Source organism: Carcharodon carcharias, assembly GCF_017639515.1.
Source record: "Carcharodon carcharias isolate sCarCar2 chromosome 39 unlocalized genomic scaffold, sCarCar2.pri SUPER_39_unloc_1, whole genome shotgun sequence".
NCBI classification, from domain to species: Eukaryota; Metazoa; Chordata; class Chondrichthyes; order Lamniformes; family Lamnidae; genus Carcharodon; species Carcharodon carcharias.
The window spans coordinates 1,264,365-1,291,527 of NW_024470814.1; the positions used below are offsets into that span (position 1 = coordinate 1,264,365).

General features: G+C 46.6%; 1 protein-coding gene, 1 long non-coding RNA gene and 1 pseudogene across 2 annotated transcripts in view; 2 read left to right on the plus strand and 1 right to left on the minus strand.

The window, feature by feature from the left end:
- The window catches only part of LOC121274898, a 31,381-nt gene extending 23,825 nt beyond the window's left edge, over positions 1-7,556 (minus strand). The window contains exon 1 of the long non-coding RNA XR_005942316.1: positions 7,342-7,556. This is a non-coding gene — a long non-coding RNA (uncharacterized LOC121274898). The remainder of the gene's footprint in view (positions 1-7,341) is intronic.
- A 574-nt stretch (positions 7,557-8,130) lies between these two features.
- LOC121274857 (histone H1-like) lies at positions 8,131-9,497 on the plus strand. The gene has a single exon (XM_041182238.1). The coding sequence runs from the start codon at positions 8,182-8,184 to the stop codon at positions 8,866-8,868; it is 687 nt and encodes a 228-aa protein (XP_041038172.1). The 5' UTR covers positions 8,131-8,181; the 3' UTR covers positions 8,869-9,497.
- Positions 9,498-9,648: 151 nt separating this feature from the next.
- LOC121274862 overlaps positions 9,649-27,163 on the plus strand; it is a 45,652-nt pseudogene continuing 28,137 nt past the window's right edge.

Here is a 27,163-nt window from a genome sequence, read left to right on the forward strand (position 1 = left end):
GACAAGGGGGACCTTATCATGTTTCTGGGAGGGAGGAGAAGGCGTGAGGGCGGATGTGCGGGAGATGGGCCGGACACGGTTGAGGGCCCAGTCAACGACCGTGGGTGGAAAACTTTGGTTAAGGAAGAAGGAGGACATGTCAGAGGAACTGTTTTTGAAGGTAGCATCATCAGAACAGATGCGATGGAGGCGAAGGAACTGAGAGAATGGGATGGAGTCCTTACAGGAAGCAGGGTGTGTGGAGCTGTAGTCGAGGTGGCTGTGGGAGTCGGTAGGTTTGTAATGGATATTGGTGGACGGTCTATCACCAGAGATTGAAGCAGAGAGGACAAGGAAGGGAAGGGAAGTGTCAGAGATGGACCATGTGAAAATGATGGAGGGGTGGAGATTGGAAGCAAAATTAATAAATTTTCCAAGTCCCAACGAGAGCACGAAGCAGCACCAAAGTAATCATCAATGTACCGGTGAAAGAGTTGTGGAAGGGGGCCGGAGTAGGACTGCAACAAGGAATGTTCCACATACCCCATAAAGAGACAGGCATAGCTGGAGCCCATGCGGGTACCCATAGCCACACCTTTTATTTGGAGGAAGTGAGAGGAGATGAAGAAGAAATTGTTCAGTGTGAGAACAAGTTCAGCCAGACGGAGGAGAGTAGTGGTGGATGGGGATTGTTCGGGCCTCTGTTCGAGGAAGAAGCTCGTGACATTAGTCGTCTCAATTTCTCTGCTCCTCTCACCCATTCTAATCTGTCTCTCTCTGAACTTACTGCATTCCGTTCTCTCAGGGCCAACCACAACATTGTCATCAAACCCGCTGACAACGTTAGTGCTGTTGTTGTCTGGCACACTGACCTCTACCTCGCGGAGGCTGAGCGTCAACTCACAGACACTTCCTCCTACCTCTCCCTAGACCATGACCCCACCACTGAACATCAAGCCATTGTTTCCAGGACTGTGACAGACCTCATCTCCTCTGGAGATCTTCGTCCCACAGCTTCCAACCTGATAGTCGCCCAACCTTGGCCGGCCCGGTTCTACCTCCTACCCAAAATCCACAACCAGAACTGTCCCGGTAGACTGATCATGTCAGCCTGCTCCAGCCCCATGGTACTCATTTCTCATTATGTTGACTCCCTTCTCTCTCCCCTTGTCCAGTCCCTTCCCACCTACATCCGTGATTCCTCTGACACCTTACGTCACATCAACAATTTCCAATTCCCTGGCCCCAAACGCTTCCTCTTCACCATGGACGTCCAAACCCTCTACACCGCCATCCCCCACCAGGATGGTCTGAGGGCCCTTAGCTTCTTCCTCGAACAGAGGCCCGAACAATCCCCATCCACCACTACTCTCCGTCTGGCTGAACTTGATCTCACAGTGAACAATTTCTCCTTCAACTCCTCTCACTTCCTCCAAATAAAAGGTGTGGCTATGGGTACCCGCATGGGCCCCAGCTATGCCTGTCTCTTTAGGGGGTATGTGGAACATTACTTGTTCCAGTCCTACTCCGGCCCCCTTCCACAACTCTTTCTCCGGTACATCGATGATTACTTCGGTGCTGCTTCAATCTCTCATCGGGACTTGGAAAAATTTATTAATTTTGCTTCCAATCTCCACCCCTCCATCATTTTCACATGGTCCATCTCTGACACTTCCCTTCCCTTCCTTGACCTCTCTGTCTCAATCTCTGTTGATAGACTGTCCACCAATATCCATTACAAACCTACCGACTCCCACAGCTACCTCGACTACAGCTCCTCACACCCCGCTTCCTGTAAGGACTCCATCCCATTCTCTCAGTTCCTTTGCCTCCGTCACATCTGTTCTGATGATGCTACCTTCAAAAACAGTTCCTCTGACATGTCCTCCTTCTTCCTTAACCGAGGTTTTCCACCCACGGTCGTTGACAGGGCCCTCAACCGTGTCCAGCCCATTTCCCATGCATCCACCCTCACACCTTCTCCTCCCTCCCAGAAACATGATAGGGTCCCCCTTGTCCTCACTTATCACCGCACCAGCCTCCACATTCAAAGGATCATCCTCTGCCATTTCTGCCAACTCCAGCATGATGCCACCACCAAACACATATTCATTTCACCCCCCCCCCAGTTGCATTCCATAGGGATTGTTTCCTCCGAGACACCCTGGTCCACTCCTCCATCACCCCCTACTCCTCAACCCCCTCCTATGGCACCTCCCCATGCAAACGCAAAAGCTGAAACACCTGCCCCTTTACTTCCACTCTCTTCACCGTCCAAGGACCCAAACACTCCTTTCAAGTGAAGCAGCATTTCACTTGCATTTCCCCCAACTTAGTCTACTACATTCGTTGCTCCCAATGCTGTCTCCTCTACATTGCAGTGACCAAATGTAAACTGGGCAACCACTTTGCAGAACACCTGCGGTCTGTCCACAAGAATGACCCAAACCTCCTTGTCACTTGCCATTTTAACACTCCACCCTACTCTCTTGCCCACATGTCTGTCCTTGGCTTGCTGCATTGTTCCAGGGAAGCTCAACACAAACTGGAGGAACAGCACCTCATCTTCTGACTAGGCACTTTACAGCCTTCCGGACTGAATATTGAATTCCACAACTTTAGATCTTGAATTCTCTCCTCCATCCCCTCCCCCTTTCTGTTTCTTCCCCTTTCCTTTTGTTTTTTCCAATAATTTATATAGATTTTTTCTTTTCCCACCTATTTCCATTATTTTTAAATCTTTTATGCCCTGCTAGCCTTTCCACCCCAACCCCACTAGAGCTGTACCTTGAGTGTCCTACCATCCATTCTTAATTAGCACATTCATTTAGATAATATCACCACCTCCAACACCTCTGTGTTCTTTTGTTCTTTTGCCTGTGACATCTTTTGATTATCTGCTTCTATCATTGCTTGCTTGTCCCTACAACCACACCACCAAACCACCCCCCCACCCCCAACCTTAAACCAACTTATATTTCACCCCTCTCCTTATATTCGCTCTGTTCTGTGGAAGGGTCATGAGAACCCGAAACGTCAACTCTTTTCTTCTCCGCCAATGCTGCCAGACCTGCTGAATTTTTCCAGGTAAATCTGTTTTTGTTTTGGATTTCCAGCATCCGCAGTTTTTTTGTTTTTATAATTTATCGGCATCTGGGCACAATCTGAACCGGGGATTAGGTTATGGATGGGACACTTGACAGAGCAAGATGTAAATTCCCCTGGAGAGGGTACAAAGGAGATTGATGAACATGTTGCCAGGGCTTGGAAACTTTAGCTATGGGGGGAAGATTGGATACGCTGGGGATGTTTCCCTTAATAACAGAGGAGTCTGAGGGATTTGGGTGTCTTAGTGCATGAATTGCAACAGGTTGGTGTGCAGGTACAAGAGGGGAGGCAGTGGCATGGTGCTATTGTCACTGGCTAGTATTCCAGAGACCCAGGGTAATGCTCTGGGGACATGGGTCTGAATCCCACCATGGCAGAAGGTAAAATTTGAATTCAATAAAAAACTGGAATTAAAAGTCTGAAGATGACCATGAAACCATTGCTGATTGTCATAAAAACACAGCTTGTTCAATAATGTCCTTTAGGGAAGGAAATCTGCTGTTCTTATCTGTTATGGCCTACATGTAAATACAGACACCCAGCAATGTGCTGGATCCTTAAATTCCCGCTGAACAAGGGCATTTATGGATGTGAAATAAATGCTGGCTTAGCCAGTGGTGCCCACATCCCATGAACAATATTTAAAAAAAAACAAAACTGATTGAATGTGTTCATTTATTCTTAGGGGAAGGTTGTGCTTCAGTAATACAGAGCACCAGTGAGACCACATCTGGAGTACTGCCTGCAGTTTTGGTCACCCTATTTAAGGAAGGATGTAAATATCTTGGAAGCAGTTCAGAGAAGCTTTACTAGGCTAACACCAAGAATGGGCGGGTTGTCTTATGAGGAAAGGCTGGACAGACTAGGCTTGTATCCGCTGGAGTTTAGAAGAGTAAGAGGTGACTTGATTGAAACGTATAAGATCCTGAGGGGTCTTGACAGCGTGGATGTGAAGAGGATGTTTCCTCTTGAGGGGGGAGTCTAGAACTAGGGGCCACTGTTTAAATATAATGGGTATTCCATTTAGAGTGGAGATGAGGCGATTTTTTTCTCTCTGAGGGTCTTGAGTTCTTGCAACTCTCTTCCTGAAAAGGTGGTGGAAGCAGAGTCTTTTGAATATATATTTTTTAAGGTAGAGGTGGCTGGTTATTGGTAAGCAAGGGGGTTATCTGCAGTAGGTGGGATGCAGATTTGAGGTGACTATCAGATCAGCCATGACCTTATTTAATGGTGGAACAGGCTCGTGGGGCCGAATGACCTCCTCCTGCTCCTTGTTCATATGTTCCTAATTGCAGTGTATTAAATTGAGGGACCAAGACAGAGAAAAGAGGGACGACATTAATCCAGGGCCACAGGCTTAAAATAATTGGTACATCTGTTTTTATATCCATTCATGGGAAGAGGGTTTCGTCAGCTAGGCCAGGATTTATTGCCCATCCCTAGTTGCCCTTGAGGTGGTGGTGGTGAGCCGCCTTCTTGAACCGCTGCTCAGGTCTTGCTTTGTTTGATGTTGGCCAGAGAGTGGTAAGGACTCGAAGTCACTGTCTGAATGAGTGGTAAGACAGGGAATCTCAACACAGTAGAAAGAAATGGAACAAAACTAGCTGGAAAAACTCAGCAGGTCTGACAGCATCTGCGGAGAGGAACACGGTTAACGTTTCGAGTCTGTATGACTCTTCAACAGAACTGAGAAAATACAGAAATGAGGTGAAATATAAGCTGGTTGAGGGGCGTGGGACAGGTAGAGTTGGATAGAGGGCCAGTGATAGGTGGAGGCAAAGAAGAGATTGCCAAAGATGTCATAGACAAAAGGACAAAGGGGTGTTAACGGTGGTGATATTAGCTGCAGAATGTGCTAATGGTGGCATTAAGGGTAGAAAGCAGGACGAGCAAGTGACAGATAGCCCTAGTGGGGGGGTGGGGTGGGGTGATCGAAATCGGCTCTAAGGTAGAGATAAAACAACGGATGGAAACACATTTAAAAATAATAGAAATAGGTGGGAAAAGAAAAATATATATTTTTTAAATTATAAATTATTTGAAAAAGGGGATGGGGATGGAGGAGAGAGTTCATGATCTAAAATTGTTGAACTCAATCGGAACTGAGCTACAGAACCGAGGAACGAGTGCAATAATGGTTTGAAAGATCTTGGATGACTTACTCTCTATGTTAGCTTACAATGTACCTGCGCACAGCACCCTTGAGCGTGGCCTCTCCTTTCCCTACCCCGACTCGCTTCAAGTTCCGGGGTCTGCTTAATTGTCACTGGACCTCTTTAAAAGACTCTCGACCTGCGCCGACTTCACCCCGGCCTCTGGTCGACTGGGACGGGCCCTTCGGGGAGCTGATTCCGTTCCATCAATCGGGTCCGTGATTTCTAGGCTGCCTGATGCCTTCAATCACCATGAGCGGGACACAGAGAAAGCAGCTTCCGCATTCAACCCTCGGGGAGGGGAATGCGCATGCGGTACTGCCTGTCACTTAAAAACTCGGACGGGAAGTGGGGGAAGAGAGAGAGAGAGAGAGAGGTCACAGGCAATTATTGTACTCCGACCTCTCTGTGACATAAAACATCACACATCAAAGACAACCTGTTCTTAAGTTACGTCCTGATATAACGATATCGTCAAACAACGATTCACAGAAGGGTAACCGAATAAAGCATTGATGCACAGTGACTAATAAACTGATGTATTATTTCATGAACTATGGGGATCGCTGGCAAGGCCAGCGTGTATTGCCTATCCCTAATTGAATGGCTTTCGTGGTCATTTCAGAGGGCATTTAAGACAGCAGTGATGTGGAGTTCAAACTTCCAAACCAAATATTAGGCAGGTGGCAGATTTGCTTTGTTGAAGAGCAGTAGTGAACCAGATAGGTTTTTATTAACATAAAAACAAAAAACTGCGGATGCTGGAAATCCAAAACAAAAACAGAATTACCTGGAAAAACTCAGCAGGTCTGGCAGCATCGGTCGAGAAGAAAAGCGTTGATGTTTCGAGTCCTCATGACCCTTCAACAGAACTCAGGTTTTTATTAAAATTGGTTATCTGACGGGGGTTAACTTAATATTCCAGATTATTATGCATTAATTGAATATACATTATGTCAACTGCCATGGCTGGATTTCAATCAATGCCCCCAGACCATTAGCCTAGGCTTCTGGGGTCTTAGCTAAATGCAATTAACACTATGCAACCATCTCCCGTTGCTCAGCAATGTACGATATTACTGAGAACTCGAAAGGAAGCGAGAGTTGGAGGAGAGGGACAGAACTAGCGAACTTCACCGACTAAAGCTTGGGACAGCTGCCAGAAATGCTCCATCAGGAAGGACCAATGTCTAAAGCCCTTACGCCATAACACAATGGGCTGAAAAAACAGGGGGAACAAATCACTCAGGTTGTGTGTCTGACATTAAACGAAGAATACACATATAACTTGCAAGTGTAGAGAAACTCTGCCGCATCCGTGAGTCATTCCCATCTGCTTCTGTGCTGTGTGAACAGGACTATTCTACAGTCCCTCTATTCCACTTCATTACAGGTGTTATGGCATGGCCGATAGTAAATGCTGAGCTCTCAAATCCCAAAGGGAAAATGGCACAGCTGCCACAACTGTTTTGCTATTTGTATACATTTCGAGATGTAAGCCTTGAATTCATTAGACCATTGAGTGTTACAGGTTTCTTACAAAACTAAATTAATCTTTTATTAATAAAATGAATGTTTTAAGCACACATGTCTACAAATTACTATTATGTTAACTTCTAAATCCCCTACTTAAATCTAAATCCCAGTTACACCCAGTTAAGGCAATAGTAAGACACACAGATTTCACAAGACCCAGGACAAGTAATAGAACGCCCTGAACAGACGAATTCGAAGTCAGTTTTCTCAGTTTCAGTGTTTTGTGGACAGTAGCTTGAGGCTTAGATACTGCAGGTTTTTCATACTTTCGTTAAGTCTTAGAACGCCTGCCCTTACACACAGCCTTCTCTCCTTTACTCATGATTTCCCCTTTCAATGCACATTCCCATGTTTCACCAAGCCTTTGGACTTTATCTCTCTAATAATAATAAAAAAAACCCTCACTCTTCTAAACTCCAGTGGAAATAAGCCCAGCCAGTCCAGCCTGTGTATCACACACACGCACGCGCGCGCACACACACACACAGAAATAAACACAGACCCCACTCTATCTTAGAATAAATTCCAATAACATTATGAAAATCATTATAGATTCCTGACTTACATTATATCTTCTGAGCTTCTCGCTTTACTTTTCTCTCTTGGATTTGACTTCAAGACATATGTGAATGACAGGGCACCTAATTGCTTTTGTGAGAAACTCTGTACTCTTGGAGTTAACTATGTTCAACAGAGCAGAACAACATGACAATATCCTGCCCATGAACCTGGGCAATGAGATATTTTTTTTATTAAGCTTTTCGTGAGTGGCCTGTCTCCGATTGTTGATTTTGGACATATGGAACCTAAACTGCAGGGATCCAGAACTCAGCCAGGGCGGATAGATAATTCAGTTCCCGGAAGCTTAGGAAGGCGAATTACACTGTCTCTGTGCTTGTGGGTCCTGTTTAATGCCACCATTTCTCGGTCCCTTCTGAATAGAATGAATTTGACCGCCTGCCGCAGAAGAACACTGATGCTCGGTTTAAAGCCCAAGTGGGAATTGGAGGGTAAACGGTCAGTTTCGCTGCAGATATTGGTCAAAAAAGAGAGAACCGTTCGGCGGACAGGCTGAGGGAGCCAGATCAATGCAGCAATTGGACTGGTTTAACTCGCAATTGATGGTTTTAATCCGGTGGAATTTTTTCAACAGCGAACATCCCTTTCTTAGGTATTCCTGGGGACACTTCTGGGGCTCCGGGGTGTCCTACTTTCTTTGGGATTGGGGAGTTTGAGGAGGGAGAGAAACACAGACAGGTCGCCAGCTCTGGGAGCTGAGAGCGAGCAGTCGCCGCCCACGTCCGCTCTTTGCCTTTAACTTGCTCTGTGCCGCCGCCTCTCGTTTCAATCCGGACTCGAATTCCTAACAGAGGAAGCGAGAAGACTTTTCGACACAGATCAAGACATGGCAGACACTGCAGCAGTGGAAACGGCTCCCGCCGCCGCACCCGCCGCTCAAGCCAAGACCCCGAAGAAGAGGAAGGCGCCGTCCGTCCGCGCCAAGTCCACCGGCCCCAAGTTGGGCGACCAGATCCGCAAGGTGGTGGCGGCGAGCAGCGACCGCAAGGGGATCTCCGTGGCGGCCATCAAGAAGGCTCTGGCCAGCGGCGGCATGGACGTCGACAAGAATCGCGGCCGCATCAAACTGGCTATCAAGAGGAGCGTCGACAAGGGCTCCCTGGTGCAGACCAAGGGCAAGGGCGCCTCCGGTTCCTTCAAGCTCCCCAAGAAAGAGCCCCAGGGGAAAGTGGTCAAGAAGGCCAAGAAGACTGGGATCAAGAAGTCCGTCAAGAAGCCGGCGGCGGTCAAGAAGTCGGCCAAGAAGCCGGCGGCTGGGTCCAAGAAATCGCCCGCCAAGAAGCTGGCCAAGAAATCGCCCGCCAAGAAACTGGCCAAGAAATCGCCCGCCAAGAAACTGGTCAAGAAAACCCCCGCCAAGAAGGCGCACGCTGGCCCGAAAAGGGCTCCCGCCAAGAAGGCGAAAGCCGTGGCGGCCAAGCCGGCCTCGGCCAAGCCGAAGGAGGTCGCCAAACGAAGCCGCCCGTCGAAACCCACAAAGGGCAAGAAGGCGGGCAGCAAACAGAAGAAGTGAAGCGGCTTGTTTCTAATAATAAAACAAAAATGCAAAAAAAAATACAAACCAAAAAAAAAAAGACACAAAGGCTCTTATCAGAGCCACCACACTTGTCAAAAAAAAAGAGCTGAGATCAGAGAACGTCGGCTGATAGGTGACACTAAGCATTTTATTTTCTTGCACTCAATGGTGATGGTACAATATAGAATTGTATTACGAGATTAAGCATCGTGCTAGCATAAATGATGTAAACTGCGCAGAGTAGAGTAAAAGGAGTAGTAAACCGATTAAAACCAAAACAAAAAATTGTTGGAAATCCAAAACAGATCCAAATCCAAAACAGAAACAAATACCCGGAGGAAAAAAAAAACCCAGCATCGGCAGAGAAGAGCACAGTTGACGTTTGGAACCCTCATGACCCTTCCACAGAACTGCCAGACCAGCTTGAGTTTTTCCAGGTTATCTCTTTCTGTTTTTGTGTTGTAGTGAACTGATTGTTGTGTTTGCTAATCAAAAAAAAAACAGAATTAACTGGACAAACTCAGCAGGTCTAGCGGCATCGGCGGAGAAGAATAGAGTTGACGTTTCGAGTCCTCATGACCCTTCCACAGAACTGATCTTTCATTACAATGTTTAAGGGCCTTTTGTATGGTCGATAAAGAATGCTCCCTGCTTCAGTCGCTCAGAGCAAAGGGGCTTATAAAGAAGGGGCTCTCGATGCTTTGAGGGGTACCCCGGATTCCTAATTGCGGGGGGGGGGGTGTTAAAGGTAGATGGGGGTTAGTTAGTTGACTTTGTTTTAACATGTAGAACTGTACAAAAATTGGCGGACTTTTCAAACATCAAGCGCCATCCTAGCTCAGCCAATCAGGAATGCCAATTTCCGTCTTCCGTGATTGGGTCGACGGCTTCCCAGCTCAGCCAATCACCTCTTGGGGCGTTCCCTCCGCTCTGTTCAAAAAGGCGGGCGCGCCGCACAAATTTCATTCGGCGCTCCAGAGCGTCGAATTCCTGCGGAAGATGGCCAGGACCAAGCAGACAGCGCGCAAGTCGACCGGAGGGAAAGTTTCCCCCGCAAGCAGCTGGCGACCAAAGCTGCCCGCAAGAGCGCTCCAGCCACGGGCGGCGTGAAGAAGCCCCATCGCTACAGGCCCGGCACTGTGGCTCTGCGGGAGATCCGCCGCTGCCAGAAATCCACCGAGCTGCTGATCCGCAAACTGCCCTTCCAGCGCCTGGTGTGCGGGAGATCGCTCAGGACTTCAAGACCGACCTGCGCTTCCAGAGCTCGGCCGTCATGGCCCTGCAGGAGGCCAGCGAGGCTTACCTGGTGGGGCTCTTTGAGGACACCAACCTGTGCGCAATCCACGCCAAGCGGGTCACCATCATGCCCAAAGACATCCAGCTGGCGCGCCGTATCCGCGGGGAGCGCGCCTAGACTGACCCTACCCGACTCTAAACTTCCCCCGACACCGAGAACCACAAAGGCTCTTTTAAGAGCCACCAAGTTATCCGCGAAAAAAAGAGTGCCTATAATCAGTGTGTTCCACGCTTTGCAGGTTTCTTTAGTGCAGCTGCGGATTTAGTGGAGACGGTTTATCAAGAATAGTTTATTTGACTAGCTAAAGTGGGAGTTTGGGGTCAGTTACTAGCTAAAGTGGGAGTTTGGGGTCAGTTACTAGCTAAAGTGGGAGTTTGGGGTCAGTTGTTCTGTAACTCAATTGTAAGGATTTAGCACTGCGATTTTTTGAGACTTAAGCCCATCCGCGGTTCCAGTCCCTGATAATTATTAACGTGGCCCTCGGAATACGAGCTAATAAGTGGGGCCGAGCGCAGTGCTCTAAAAATTAGGAATTGCGGCCGACATTGATAAGAGGTGATACCATATGTCAAGAGAGGCTTCGGTCTTGCTAAAGCGCAGAATTAGAGATTATGCCCAAACCCCACCCCCAACTTTCCCTCTAAGTGCACGATGGTACAGTCCACCCAGAGACCTATGCTAATGAAGGATGGGTGAGGACTGAGATATTGATTGGTTTATTTAGTGTTCAGTTTTCGCCGTGTTCTTATCTCTGATTGGTCCTTCAGACCATCCTGTCAGCCCGCTGCAGCCTCCAATGGAACGCAATGCTCCCCTGTACCCGAGTCTCTTGTTTTTCAAACTCTGTTCATTTAATGCGCTTCAGTCACCCTGACCATAGACCGCATCTTTTTTTTATTTTCACGCTATATGTACTGTCCCTTTTGTACTTCAATCTCTTTGTAAGGAAGGACTGCGAGCCCCCGTTTCTCAGATTCACGGAAATGTTACAGCACAGACGGAAGCCGTTCAGCACGTCCGTCCTGCGCCGCCTCTCGATTAGCCACTATCCTGCCAGTTCCGCCTTCTCCCTAACCCTGCACATTCTCCCCTTTTCAGATTTTAATACAATTCTCTCTGAACGCTGCTTCCTTGAAAACCTCTTCCCATCCCCGGCACATCTTCCCCACTCCCTCTCCTCAGTTCACTGGTTCTCATGGGGCGCCGAATTCAATTCTGATACTATGGTCTGCGACTCAACCAGAGGTCAAGGTATGCTCTTATCTCTGTAGCTGTCAGTTCTAGATATTGTATATATGTTTCTATCTATGTTGCAGAGTGATTGTGTTTTATCTGTACCAGACAATCTCTGGTGCGTGGATGTGTGTTACACTTTATCTGTCAAGACTCTGGGTTTCACTCTATCAGATTCTGATCGGGCTGCGTGGGGTTTACCTCATATCTGTTAACTCCTGCTGGGTGTATGGGGCTATTTACTGTTTCCCGGTCAGCCCCTGCTCTGTCAGGTTAAGTTTTATTTCCTGTCAGACTGAGATGTGCAAATCTGGATTTTATAATGCACCTCTGTCACCGGAGGCGTGTGGCTTTTATAACGTACACTGAGTTCCTGTTGTCAGATTGTAGGCCTTATATGATGTATGCCAGTGCCTGGCAGAGGATTGGCTTTTTTTCCCCTCTGTACCTGTCTGTTTTGGGATGAGAATGTTGATTTTACGTAGTATTAGTCAATCGCTAGTATGTGAGTGTTGATCTTCTAATATTCAATACATAACTCTGGGTGTTAACTGTCAGTATATTGTCTATCTTTGCAACTGTGTTTTGTGCGTGTTTAATCTTTGGAGAGATGGTGGCTTAATGACAATATTACTAGGCCAGTAATCCAGCTATAGGGCCAGGTTGATGTTCTGAGGGAATGAGTGGAAACCCCACCAATTTGTAAAATCTGGAATTGAAAAGTTACCATCAGTAACAGTGACTGTGAAAATACCACCGATTGACAATCTGGTTCACAAATTTCCTTCAGGGAAGGAAAGCTGTTATATCTGTTCTAGATTTCCAGCATCCACAGCTTTGAACTGTTATCCTTACCTGGCCGACATGTGACTCCAGACCCATGTGTTTGGCTCCTAACTGCCCTCTGAAATAGACTAGCAAGCCATTCAGTTCAAGGGCAACAAATGCAAATCCCATGAAATAATTTAAAAACAAAAATGTACCTCACCAGATTGCAAGTGTAGGTTGTAGGCAGGATCTGCCACGCTTTGCTATACGAATGAAGGGCTTTCTCTGCATTCGTTTCTGCTTGGGTTATGGTGCCTGTCTGTTTTTTGTACATGTTTTTGGCTCTAACACTGTCCCTGTCAGTCTCAGCTCTGTCAGCATTTGCTTTTTTTTTTGCATTTATTGGTTTCCGCTCTATCAGTGTGTTGACTACCCAGTAATTGAGAGTTTCTGCCATGATATTGGATTTTATGTTGTGCTTGTCACTAAGTTTGGACTTATTAGACTCCCTGCCAGTCTGATATGTAAAGGTGCTTTCTTTATCTGCTGTATCTCTGTTGTGATTTCCCCCACCCCTAGCCAGGACAGTTTTTGGTGTCTAACAGAATTTTACTCTATCCGTCTATGTTTGTGTGAGTCCTACTCTGTCCCTTTCAGTCTCTGAAATGCGATTCAAATAAAAGCAAAACATTGCAGAGATAAAAACAAAAAAACTGCGGATGCTGGAAATCCAAAACAAAAACAGAATTACCTGGAAAAACTCAGCAGGTCTGGCAGCATCGGTGGAGAAGAAAAGAGTTGACGTTTCGATTCCTCATGACCCTTCGACAGAACTTGAGTTCGAGTCCAAGAAAGAGCTGAAATATAATATATTATATTTCAACTGCTGAGTTTTTCCAGGTAATTCTGTTTTTGCAAAACATTGCAGATGCTGGACATCTGGAACAAAATCAAAGTGCAAAAAGAACCCCCTTAGGTCTGTGGAGAAAGAAACAGTTAACCTTTCAAGTCCAATTTGGTTCTTATTTTGGAGTTTCTGCTTGTTTTGAAGAATAGTCATTATTGGACTCAAATTTACCTCCCCAGATAGTATCAGACCTGCTGAGTGTTTCCAACACTTTTTGGAATTTGAGTTTTGGTTTGCTTTGCACCTCTCAATCTCTGCTGAGTGTCTGGGTTTGGCAATTTCCTCTCAGTATCTGACATTTAATTTGTAGGCTTTCATCTGTTGCTGCTAGTTTTGGGTGTAATTTTGGGGTTTGCTCTCTCCTTATCTATCTCTGGTAGGAAATTATTGGGTTTGTCTCTGGTTTGTAACTCAAAATTTAACACTGCCTTTAATTTCTTAATGTATATATGTCTGGTTATGATGTATCTGTCAGTGTCTAATTTATTCTGTTGCTTTCAGCTTCTGGTATACAAGTCTGTTTTATTTAGTGTAGTTGTGAATGTCTGGTATGGGAGGATAGTTTTTAAGTGAGAATCGTTTTCTCTCTCTCTCTCAGTTATGAGAATGCATATTGTCCCCTCTATTTCAATCCCTGGTATTTTCGTCTAGACATTAAAATACACCTCTCATTCTGTTGCTTGAGAGTGGTTTTTCACTCATGAGCTGTCAGTTTCTGACATGGAAGTGTGGTTTAGCAATGTGCCTGTGTGCTTCTTTTATGTGATCATTGATTTAAAATCTCTACTTGCTACTTTCAGGTAAATGAGGAAAGTGCAGAAATGAAAACTCAGCTGGCCAAGAAGAATGCTGAGAGCAAACAGAAGCCAATGAATTGCATACCTCCTTAGCCCACCACCTTCCTCTGCCATGTTTGCCAGAATGGGTGGGGTCCATTGCCACACGGTGATGCTTAACACAGAGATGACCACAAATCTATTGTCTTGTGAGAGGAAAAAGGCTGTCACTGTGAGCTATTTCATGCACTTGCTAGTTTCCAGCATGAGAATATCACTTTTACTTTTGTATTGTTCATCTATTTTTTGTCCTCATTCTTTTGTGTGTGGATTGCTATCCAGTAAGTTACACTATAGGTATGGTAGTGCATGACTCATTTAGTAGTTGCCAAGTTCTGGCATGTGAATGTGGGTTTACTCCGTAAATTTGAGTGGTCAGTGTGCTAGCTATGTGATACCTATTGGTTAAGGGAATGTGGTTTTAAGATGCATCTATACATTTCTAGAATTGTCAAATAAGAGGTTGAGTTTCACACTGTCCCATACATCAATAGCTAAGTGATATAGGATATCAATCTGTAACATTTCCAATCTTGGCTTGCAAGTTTACATTTTATTCTGCATCGTGTCAATCTCTGGTTGCTGTGTATGAGACCTATTCAGTTTGTGTCAGCCCCTGGTATGTGATCATTGGTTTTATTATTTAGCTCTGTGTGATCTGCTTATGTAACACCTGCCAATCTGACAAGGAAATATGAGATTTTCCCTATTTCTGTCAGTTTTTCATATGCTAGTATGGTTTTTCTCTACCCCTTTAGTTTTGGGTATGTGATTTTATAGTTTGTTCCATTTTGGGCTCTGTGGTAGGTGGTTGTGTAACCAACTTAGTCCGGGTCAGTCCCTTGTGTATTAATTTGGGTTTTGTAAAGTATCTCTCAACTCTGGTGTGATAGTGAATGTTTTTTACTCTATACCTGTCAGTTTCTAGTAGCTATATGTTTTTTTTTACTTTGTTCCCAACATTCTTAGGTAAGAAATTGTGATTTTTGCTCTATCTGTCAGCTTCTGGTAGTTGGTGAGTTTTTACTCATTATTTACCAGTTGCTGTTATCTGTTAGAGTTCTACATTGTATCAGCCAGTCTCTGCTATGTATATGCATGTTACTATTACCCTCTCAGTCTCTTGCATGTAAGTGTGGTTTTACATTGTTCCTGCCAGTTTCTAAGATTTGACTTTTTTTAAACCTATTAAACCATTCAGGAATGTAGTATTAGACTGAAACTGCCAATTTCTGATATATACATTCTGACTCCCCAAAGCCTGTCCACCATCTGCAAGCAGGAGTGTAATGGAATATTCTCTAATTGTCTGGATGAGCGTAGCTCCATCAACACTCAAGAAGTTTGACAGCATCCAGTGCCATGAAGCCCATTTGATTGGCACCCTATCCACCTGCTTAAAAATCCACTCCTCCCAGAAGTGACACACAGTGGCAGCAGTATGTCCCACCTACAAGATGCACGCAGCAACTTGCCAAGGATCCTTGGGCAGCATCTTCTGAACCTGTGACCTCAACCACCTAGTAGTCCAAGGGCACCAGATGCAGAGGAACATCATCTGCAAGTTCCTATCCAAGCCATACATCACCCTGACTTGGAACCCTATTCTTGTTAATTCACTAGATTAAAGTCCTGGAACTCACTCCTTAAAAGCACAGTTGTTGTGCCTACATCACGTGGACTGCAGGAGTTCAAGAAAGCAGCTCTCCAAAATCATTTTCATGGCAATTAAGGATGGGCAACAAAAGCTCTGACCTAGCCACAACCCATGAAAGAAGTCAAATTTTCCTTTGAATCCATCCAACTTAATTTGACTTTCTATTGTTCATTGCCCGGCTTCCATTTCTGGTATGTGACTGTGGGTTATCCTATGTATTTGTCAGCATTTGTTGCGTGTAGGTTGAGTGTGAGTGCCAGTGCATTGAGAGTATGTTTTAATTCTGAATCATAGGGTGGGATTTTCCAGTCCCACCCACTGCTGAGATCATCCAGCCCCACCAAATGTCAGGTTAGGCCACCATATCTCCTGTGGCAGGTCCCAACATGGAGGTTCTGGAAAACCCTGGCCATAGAGTATTTCTGCACAGAAGGAGGTCATTCAGCTTGTTGTGTTCATGCTGATCCTCAGTGAGAACAGATCACCTAGTCCCACTCTGCCTGCCTTTTCCCTGAAGCCTTCCCTTTTTTTTTAAAAGAAAATGCTTTTTCAGATAAAAATCCAACCTTTTTTGTGTGCCACAATTCAGCCTGCCTCCACCACAGTTTTCCAATATATTCAAGATCCACCCGCTGCATTTAAAAAAAAAGTTTCCTCATGTTCTACTTGTTTTTTTTGCCCTTGTGCCTTAATGTATGCCTTTGGCTCTCAATGCCTTCCATCAGTTCGAATAGCCTCTCTCTCTACTCTCTCCAGATTATCATGATTTTGAAAATCCCTCTCAGATCTAATAACACTGTCAAAAATTTCAGCCATCCCAGTCAGTATGTGTTGTGGAACTTACTCTGCACCTGGCAGCTTCTGATATATGAGTGTAGTGTCCATATTAATGTTCTTAACCTTAATTACATGGGAGAGTGAATATTATTTTGTGCCTTTCATCTTTTCAACAGGGCATCTCACTGCATCTGAAATCCTCTGATATGGCTGTGTAGTTTTTTTCTGTCGTCACTTCTTTTGATTATTTATTGCTAACTGTGATTCTTTCAGTTACTGTTACTTGATTGTAATGCTTTGTTCTGTAACGTAATTGTTATTTTAATCTCTCACCATCAGCTTCTGCTGTACAAGTATATATTTTATACTGTATATATCAGCCTCTCATAGGTGATTGCACATTTTAGATACTCCAGTGAGTAATGGCATCTGAATGTGCATTTTAAAATTTACCCCTCAGTGCCTGGCGTGTGATGATGGGTATTATGCTGAAGCTCCCAGTTCATGTAAGTGATTTGAGATATACCCTGTCCCAGTCAATCTCAGCTACGTGACTGTGTTTTTGCTGTATACCTGTTAGTTTCTGAATAGCAGGTGATGGTTTCACTTTAGATCTGTCACTCTCTGCTATCTGAGTGTACGTTTTGGCACTGCCCTGTTAGGAGCTAGCATGCAATCCTGGGCTTTAACCCTCTACCAAACAGTTTGTATGTGTGTGAATCTGGGTTTTAACCTATATTTGATAATCTTTGCTGGATGTGTCTTTGTATCTGTCAATTGCTGCTATGTGACCATAAGTTTTGCTCTGTAGATTTAATTTCATAATGAGTATGTGTCTTGTATGCTGTACTGGTCCATCCTTGATACTGACAAGTATGTTCTATCCTGTGCCTTTGAACATATGGTACGTAAGAATTTTTTTCACAATATCTAATATGAGGATAGGTTTTCAGTATCTGTCAGTTTTTTTGGGGGGAGGGGGTAGTGATAATTTATCTCCACCTCGTTCAGTTTTGTATTCACTTCAGGCTTGTATCCACTCGAATTTAGAGTAAGAGATGACTTAACTGAAACCTTTAAGATCCTGGATCAGGGGTCTGACAGGGTGGATGTGGAGAGAATGTTTCCTCTTGTGGGAGAATCTGGAATGAGGTATCACTGTTTAAAAATGAGGGGTTGCTCATTTAAGACCGATTAGTTTTTTTTTTCTCTCTCTGAGGGTAGTCTTTGGAACTCTCTTCCTCCAAAAGGCAATGGAAGAACTCTTTGAATACTTTAAAGGCACAGATAGGTGGATAGGTTTTTGATTAACAAGGAGGTGAAAGAATATTAGAGGCAGGCAGGTATGTGTGATTGAGGCTACATTCAGAGCAGCCATGATCTTATGGCAGAGCAGGCTCAAGGGTTCAAATGGCCTACTCCTCCTAATTCTTATGTGTTTTGTTCTCTTTCAGCACTTCTCATTCACCACATGTTAGTTGACTGCACATTGTAATCGTCAGGTTCTGCTGTGTGGCAATGGTTTTGCTCTGTACTTGTCAGCCTCTGGTATGTTACTGTGGAGTTCCATCTCTGTAATTTCAGAAATGTTCCTGCCAATTTCAAGCATTCTATTGCAGCTTTTCCTTTTTGTACCTCAGATTTTTCTTCTTTGCAATGTGATTTATTCTCTGTGATAATCAGTTATAGGTATGTGAGGGTATGTTTTAGTCAGTATTGGTATATGACTGTGGGTTTACGCAGCCTCTGCCTGTTTTTGAGCTGTAAGTGTGGTGTGTGTTATGCATGACTCTAAGGATGAGTGTGCATGTGACTGCATCGGTCAGTCTTTGATACGGCATTGTGCACTTCCTCTGCAGCTACCAGATGTTGGTATGTTACAGTTTGTTTTCCTTTACCTCTTTCTGATATGAGTGCACGTTCTATCCTTCTGTTCAGTAACTGTACTTTCTAATCTGTACCACCACTACACCTCCCTCCCTCCCTGACTCAAGTGCATTTCATGTAGTCTCTTAGTCTCTGGTGTGTGATAATGGTCTTTAGTCTGTGCCTGTCTATCTTATTTTGCAGGTGTGGGTTTTACTGTGACTCTCAGTTTCTGGTATATGTGTATTTATTCAGGTTCCGGTAAGAGGAAATCATTTTCACTTGGTATGTCAGCCTTTGCTATCCAAGTTTGGGTTTTACACTGCCTCAGTTAATCAATGTTATGTCAATGTTACTTTACTCAGTTGCTGCCAATTTCTTTTAAGCAAATTGGATTCAACTGGTATCTGTTGGTCCCTGAATTGGGTATGCTTTCTATGATGCTCCGGCAGTCCTTGATATGGGAAGATTTGTTTCTTTAAAAAACATTTCAGCTTATTGCATGTTATTGTTATCATATTAAGGCAATTCCAAGAGTCCATGATGTCACAGTATAGCTTTCCTTTATATCTGCCCATGTTTTTTTTTGGATGATGTGGATTTTTCTGTACACTTCTTGATTTCTGGTATGGCAGTGTATATTTAATTGTGTCGGTCGCTGGTATGTGATTGTAAAAATTACTTCTGGCCTGTCCCTGGTATGTGAAAATGATCCTCAGACTCATGAATGTAATGGTGAGTTTCACTTCATACATGCCAGTTTCTGATAGATGGTTTTATTATATTGTTCTATCGTTGACTGTCCCATGTATATGGTAGTGCAATATTACTCTGTACCTGGCAGTTTCTGATATGTGATTTTTGTACTTTTTTTCAGTACTAGTCATCATCTGGTGAGTGAATGTGTGGTTTACTTAGTGCTAGCCACTCTCTGGAACATGTGTGTATGCTACTCTGCCCCTCTTAATCTCTGACAGGTGAATGTCAGTATTATTCAGCACGTGTGAGATTTTGGTGGATGAGTCTTTGTTTTGATCTCTACCTGTTAATTTCTGGCATGCAAGTGTTTTAGTCTGCTTGTCAGTTTATAAAATCTGCATTTTATCTTTTGTATCTTTCAGTGATGGGCATAGGAATGTGGTTTTACTTGGAAACTACCAATTTCTGAAATGTGAGTGTAGTTTAGCAGAGAACCTATCAGTGTCTGTTATGAGTGTTGAATTTTCTTTTGTGTTTCTCAGTGCTTTATTGGCTTCTGTGTTCTCTGGCTGTTACAATTTTTTTGGCGAGTGGTACATATTTTGGGGGGAGTGGGTTATTCTGTGTGCTTACCTGCATCCATTCCTCCTGTCTGTCTCCCACTGTGTATCTGTCTTCCACATGTTCTTACGAGGCTCTGGTATGTAATTGTAGGATTCGTTCAGTAGTTGTCAGTTTCTGACGTGACGTAGTTTTGTGTGCATGTCAGTTTGTTTGTTTGTTCTTCTGTTTCTGTCAATTTTTACAATGTGTGTGGTTTGAACTTTCTCTGAGTCATTTGCATGTAATTTTGTGCTAAATTCTATGACTGTCATTTCCTGGTTGATCAGTACAAATTTTAGTCAGTATCTTTCAGTCTGTGTACTGCAATTGTGAATTTTCCCATGAAACCGTCAGCTTCTAAATAGTGAGTTTATGATAGGGGAGAGGGGGTATTATTCTATATCTTCATACTATGTAAATGTGAGTATTTGCACCTGCCTGTCATTGATATGACAAGTGTAGGTTTTCTCCGTATTTAAGTTTCTTTATGGTATTCTACATTTTTTCAATATGCCTTTCAATTTCTGCTATATAGATGTATGTTATATTCTGTGTCTGCCAATTTCTGCTAGGTAATTCTATCTATTTCAATATTGCTCATCAGTCTGCAGTGTTACACATTATTGACATGGTCAATTATGCTTCTTAGTCCTGGATAAGCGTTTAGCCTGTAACTGACGTGTGTGTGTGTGAGGGAGATATTCAGTTTCTGATAACAGAATAATTTCCACTCTGTCAACATCTGCTATGTGAGTTGGCTTTAATATTGCCCCAAGACTCATACATCAATGATGTTATACACAATGCCTTTCTGTTCCCCTTCTGTTACTTCGGGTTATACTCTGTTCCTGCCATTTTATAATTTGTGGTTTATTTTTGTATCATGTCCCTGTAATCCCCCAATATGGGAGAGTGGGTATTAGCTTTTCGGAGGTCAGAATGCACATTGTATTGCACCAGTCACTCCCTGATATGAAAGTGTAACCTTTACCTATATCCGTAATTTATTTTGGTTAGTTAGTGGAGCCTTTTCTGTGGCCATTTTACTTTCTGTTATGGTAGTGTATGTGTTACTCTTTACTTTGTAACTCTGGTGTAATTTGCTCCTTCCTTAGTTTCTGGTATGTGAGTATAGATATGTCTCAATCTCTACGTGATGGTGGAGTTAACCCAGTTCCTGATGTAAGAGTTAACGAGTTGCTTTGTCATTGTCAGCCTTCAGTACATGAATGGTTTTACCCTGTAAATGTCAGCATATGATATATAGATATTTTTATTCATTCCTTCATTCATGGGATGTGCGCATCACTGTGTCAGCCAGCATTTATTACCCATCCCTAAATGTCCCCGAGGAGATGGGGTGTCATCTTGAACAGCTACAGCACATGTGGTGTAGATCCAACCACAGTTCTGTTAGGGAGAGAGTCTCAGGATTTTGATTCGGTGACAGTGAAGGAATGGCAGATTATATTTAGAAGTCTGGATGGTGAGTGGCTTGGAGGGGAACTTGCAAGTGGTGGAGTTCCCATGTATCTGCTGGCCTTGTCCTTCTAGATGATAGTGGTCGTGCGTTTGGAAGGTGCTGTCTAAGGAGTCTTGGTGAGTCCCTGCAGTGCACCTTGTAGATGGTACAGACACTGCTGCCACTGTGTGTCGGTGGTGGAGGGAGTGAATGTTTAGAAGGGGTGACAATCAAGCAGGGCTGCTTTGCCCTGGATGGTGTCGAGCTTCTTGTTGGAGCTGCATCATCCAGGCAAGCAGGCAGTATTCCATTACACTCCTGACTTGTGCCTTGTAGATGTTGGACAAGCTTTGGGGAGTCAGGAGGTGAGTTACTCAACACAGGATTCCCAGCCTCTGACCTGCTCATGTAGCCACAGTATTTTTTATGGCTGGTACAGATCAGTTTCTGGTCAATGATAACACCCAGGATGTTGATAGTGGGGGATTCAGTGATGGTAATGCCATTGAATGTAAAGGGCCGATGATTGGCTTCTCTTGATGGAGATGGTCATTGCCCAGCACTTGTGTGGCTTCAATATTACTTTTCACATGTTAACCCAAGTAGTCTTGCTTCATTTGGACATGGACTCCTTCAGTATCTGAGGAGTTGTGATGCTGCTGATCATCGTGCAATCATCAGCGAACATCCCCACTTCTGACTTTAGGTTGGAAGGAAGATCATTGATGAAGCAGCTGCAGATGGTTGGGCCGAGGACACTACGCTGAAGGAGCCCTGCAGTGATGTCCTGGAGCTCAGATGATTGACCTTCAACAGGCACAACAATCTTCCTTTGGTGCTAGCTATGACTCCAACCAGAGGCCGTTTTTTCCCCCGTTTCCCATAGACTCCAGTTTTGCTTGGTGTCACTGTTGGTCAAATGCTGCCTTGATGTCAAGGGCAGTCATTATATCAGATCACTTCTGATGATAAAATAAAAACAGGAGACAGAAATACCTGGTAAAACTCAGCAGCTCTGGCAGCATCGGCGGAGAAGAGCACAGTCGACGTTTCGAGTCCTCATGACCCTTCAACAGAACTTCAAGTCTCTGTTTTTGTTTTGGATTTCCAGCATCAGCAGTTTTTTGCTGTTACTTCTGATGATAAGCTCTTTTGTCCATGTTTCAATCAAAGTAATGAGTTATGAATGCACGTGATTTGTATCTCTTGTGTAGTAAACATGTTTCTTTTCTGAATCTGGCAGTCTCTGTTAAGTGCCTATATTTTCTATTCTCTGCTCGTCTTTGCTAAGTGAGTGCAGACTTACAGTTCTTGAGACATACGTTTGCATTCCTCTGTAACCATCAGTTCCTGAGATCTAAGTCTTTTATTTTCAACGGCACCTTAGGTATGTGAATGTGTTGATTCTGAAAATGTCAAATTCAGATATGCGAGTAAGGGGTTTTGCAATGTATCTGCCCATTTCTGGCATAGGATGTCTCTTCTCAGTTCTCCCCCTGGTATGTGCAATAGTTTCCTCGGGGAACTCCTCCTCAATTCCTGCTGTCCATCGCAATTTCCACTATTGCCTGTTTTTTAAAAAAAAACAAAAGAACAAATTGATACAGTGACAGGATTGTACAGGAACATGCACGACTGATTGGTAAAGGAAAGCAGAAATGATGAGGGAGGGTGTGTGTGTCTGTTATAATGGTGTGTGTACACACAGCCCAATGGCCTCTCCCTTGCCCCAACTTGCCAAACTGGCTCTTGGTTCCCGGTCCGTCGCCCCCTCCCCCATCAATCTCTTGTAACCATCAGCGACTTTTGGTCAATTTAACTGACGCAAAGCGGCGATCACCTACACAGTCCGCATGCTTGGCCTAAATAGCCAAGTGGTTATGGTACTGGGTTTGTAACTCCAAGATCAAGAGTTCAAATCTCACAATGGCAAACTATGAAACAATGTCACTTCATCTGAAACAGATGGAAACGGGTTTGTACTCGAAAGAGTTACACAGTCCACATAAACGCAACAATGAAGTGCAAGAGCGAGGTTGCCTGTGTGTGTGCTTACTAGCTGCTTTCGGAGCTGAGGGGGTTTCCTTTCTCGCCCAAACTGAAGTAGTTGGGTGTGTCCCTTCCCCTGATGAAGAGGTGGTGGCGTCTCCACACAGTAAAACCTCGCCCTGCCCTCTGGGGGAACCCGAAACCCCTACCCCTACCACTGTTCCCCCTACCAGTCTGCTGCAGTCCCCTGAACAGGGCCCCTCGGGGGTTACTGAGGGCACCTCCCTTGTGGTGGTGTCCATCTTCAGTGCACTTAACACCCCCGAGGTACCTTCTGGCTCGTCGGGGGACTGCAGCTTGGAAATTTTAAAAAATATAAATGGGTCATTGGGTGGCGGCGAAAACGAGGGCCTTCCCACTCCCTCCCAAACCTTGACACCGGGCGTCCTATGTTTAGGTCAGGAGCTTGTCCTGAGCTCCCCGGACGACCCGGTGCCGGGAGGAGAGCGGGCATCAGAACTGCCGCTGCCCTCTGGCCCAAAAAGTTTAGAGGAGACCAGAGAGGACTCCTCTGGCCTTGATCCTGGGGGTGGGATCGAGGCACAGATAGAGCCAGCTGGCAACTCCGAATCAGCCCCCGTACTCAATGCGGGGGAGGGGTCGGAAGCTGGAGGCGACGACCCGGAGGAGGACGGGGTGTCGGTGGTGAGTGCGGGGGATTATGCTGAGTCGCTCTCAAGCGAGGCGGTGGATCCCCTGGTGCCCTCCACTGACTCCCCCCTCATCCCCCCAAGGGAACTCCGGGACTTTTTGTCGGGGCACCGCCGTCGCCGAGACAGGGTTCAGTTGGCCTTGGACCGGTGGCATTCGTTTCCGCTGGTGTTCTGGTCCACTCACGAGGCTCTTAAGTCTCCCGAGTTGGATAGGAACGCGCGGCGGAGGGTCCAAACGTTTTTCGCTGGGCTCCTGAAGGAGAGGAAGGACTAAAAAGTCCTCTTCTTCTTTTTAATGACTTAAGGTGAAGGTTTGATGTACCTTTTGACAATGAAGACGACTATAGCCAGCCTCAACATCCGCGGCAGCAGGGGCGCACAGCGCAGGTTCCAGAACTTCTCGGTCCTCAGGGACGGGAAGTATGCGTTGTGCTTCCTGCAAGAAACCCAGACCGTTCCGGGAGACGAAGCCACGTGGCTCCTGGAGTGGCGAGTGGGGGTCTACATGAGTCACCTAGCCTCCAATTCGGGCGGGGTGGCTATCTTGTTGGCCCCGCATTTTCAGCCGGAGATCTTGGCGGTCAGGGAGCCGATGCCAGGCCGGTTGCTGCACCTGACTGTGCGTCTGGGGGGGGGTGGTGCTTCACTTTGTGAATGTGTACGCTCCCCTGGGCACGCAGCAGCAAGCGAGCTTCTTTGAAGAAGTGTCCACTCATCTCGGCTCCATCGACGCTGGCGAGTTCATCGTCCTCGGGGGGGATTTTAATTGCACCCTCGGGGTCCGGGACTGTCACGGTACCCCGCACTGCACGCGAGGTGTGAATAAGTTGCGTGACCTGGTCAGGTCCTTCGACTTAGTGGACGTCTGGCGAAATCTCCATCCTGACTCCAGCGTGTTCACCTTCGTGTCACCTGGAGTCGGAGCGTCCAGACTCGACTGCCTTTACGTTTCGAAGGCGTACGTGTCCTGCGTTCCGGCTGCTTCTATACAGCAGGTTCCGTGCACGGACCACCGTCTGGTGTGGGCGGAGTTCACTTCGTTCTGCGCTCGGACGGGGTCCGCGTACTGGCATTTTAATAACCTGTTGTTGGAAGACCAGCGGTTCCTGGACTCGTTCCGTCGCTTCTGGGCCGGCTGGAGAAGGAAGCGGGGAGGCTTCCCCTCCTTGAGGCTATGGTGGGACGTGGGCAAGACTCATGTCCGAGTTTTCTGTCAAGAGTACGCGAAGGGGTCGACAAAGAGACGCAAATCCAGGGTCGAGGAGTTGGAGAAGGAGGTGCTCAACCTGGAGGCACATCTCCGTCAGCCCGACGCGGACCCAGCCCTGCGGTCGGTGTACGATGAGAAGAAGGGCGCGCTGCGGGACCTGCAACTGGTCAGGTCTCGGGGCGCGTTCGTGAGGTCGCAGATCCGGTTCCTCAAGGAGATGGACCGCGGCTCCCCCTTCTTCTACTCGCTGGAAAAAAGGCACGGGGTCCGTAAGCAGCTCTTTACGCTGCTGGCCGACGACGGATCCCTTGTCTCGGATCCGGAGGGCATCAGGGCCATTGCCCGAGATTACTACACTGCCCTGTTCTCTCCGGATCCGTCCAGTGAGGAGGCTTGCAGAGTTTTGTGGGAGGACCTGCCGCAGGTCGGCCCGGAGTGCGCCGGAAAGCTCGACTCCCCTATAAGTCTGGGGGAGCTGACCGGCGCACTCGACGGTCTTTCTAGGGGCAAAACCCCGGGACTAGACGGGCTGACCGTGGAATTCTTCAGGGCGTTCTGGGATGTCTTGGGGAGCGACTTCGCGGGGGTCCTGGGGGAGAGCATTGCTACCGGGGCGATGCCCCTTTCATGGCGCAGGGCCGTGATTGCCCTGCTGCCGAAGAAGGGGGATCTCCGCCTTCTTAAAAACTGGCGCCCGGTCTCCCTCATCAGCACGGACTACAAAATCTTCGCCCGAGCCATGTCTTTTCGGCTCGGCACCGTGCTGGACCACATGATCCACCCTGACCAGTCCTACACCGTCCCGGACCGAACCATTCATGATAACATCCATCTGGTCCGGGACATCATCCACCATTCCCAGAGGGCTGGTCTGTCGAGCGCCTTCCTGTCTCTCGATCAGGAGAAGGCGTTCGACAGGGTGGATCACGAATACTTACTGGGAACTCTGCGAGCTTTCGGGTTCGGGACGCATTTTGTCGCCCGGATCCAACTTCTGTACACCGCCGCGGAGTGTCTAGCGAAGGTTAACGGGTCCCTGACGGCGCCCCTTCGCTTTGGGAGAGGGGTACGTCAGGGCTGCCCCCTGTCTGGCCAGTTGTATTCTATTTGCGTGGAGCCTTTCCTGCGCCTCTTGCGGAGGAGGTTGTCGGGATTGGTTCTGCACGGGCCGGGCATCGGGGTGGTCCTTTCGGCTTATGCCAATGACGTGCTCCTTATGTTTAGTGACCCGGCTGACCTGCGGAGGATGCGCGAGTGCCAGGAGGTCTACTCTGCCGCTTCTTCTGCCAGGATCAACTGGGGTAAATGTTCTGGACCCCTGGTCGGTCAGTGGCAGATGGATCCCCTACCCGAGGAGCTCAGGCCTTTCACCTGGAGCAGGACCAGCCTCCTCTACCTGGGGGTCCATCTCTGCCCCGCTGAGGAATCCTGGCCGGCAAACTGGCAGGAACTGGAAACGAAAGTCACCGCTCGCCTGCGGCGCTGGACAGGACTGCTCTGAGTGCTATCTTACCGGGGTTGAGTTCTGGTCATAAACCAGCTGATTGCCGCCATGTTGTGCTATTGGCTGGTCACTTTGACCCCTCCCCCGGACTTTGTCACAAGAATCCAGAGATTGTTAGTCGACTTCTTTTGGGACAAAAGATTGCACTGGGTCGCTGCCGAGGTCCTGAGTCTCCCGCTTAGGGAGGGTGGTCAGGCGCTAGTGTGCCTACGCACACAGGTGGCGACTTTCCGTCTTCAGACCCTGCAGCGATACCTCTACGTCGAGCCTCCTCCTAGATGGTGTGCCCTGACGACGTATTTCTTCCGTCAGGTGCACGGCCTGAATTATGACGTGCAGCTCCTGTTTATAGAACAGCTGGGCCTCGGTGGCTCCTTGCAGGCGTTGCCCGTCTTTTACCAGGACCTGATCAAAGTCTGGAAAGTGGTCGCCTCGCGACGCAGCTCTCCCCCGTCAGGAGTAGCGGCTATCGTCAGAGAGCCGCTGCTCAGGAATCCGCCCCTCCGTCCTTTTCAGTGGTTGGCGGAGAGGAGGGCTGTGGCCGCAGGGGTGACCAGGATCGGGGACGTGCTGGGTGGCAGAGGACTGGGCTGGATGCTCCCGCAGGAGTTGGCGCGACGCGCGTCTGTGAGTGTCCAGGTCGCAGCCGATGCCATCCAAGACCTGAGAACGGTCGTGCTCGGACCCGACGTTATTTTGGGTCTTGAGGCGGCCCAGGTGCGCGGTGGTCTTCCGTCTGAGCGTTCCCCTGTTCGGACGGAATTCCACATT

What these genes read in the sequence shown, in the direction of transcription:
- LOC121274857 (XM_041182238.1), top strand. Translation starts at nt 8,182, where the DNA reads ATGGCAGACACTGCAGCAGTGGAAACGGCTCCCGCCGCCGCACCCGCC.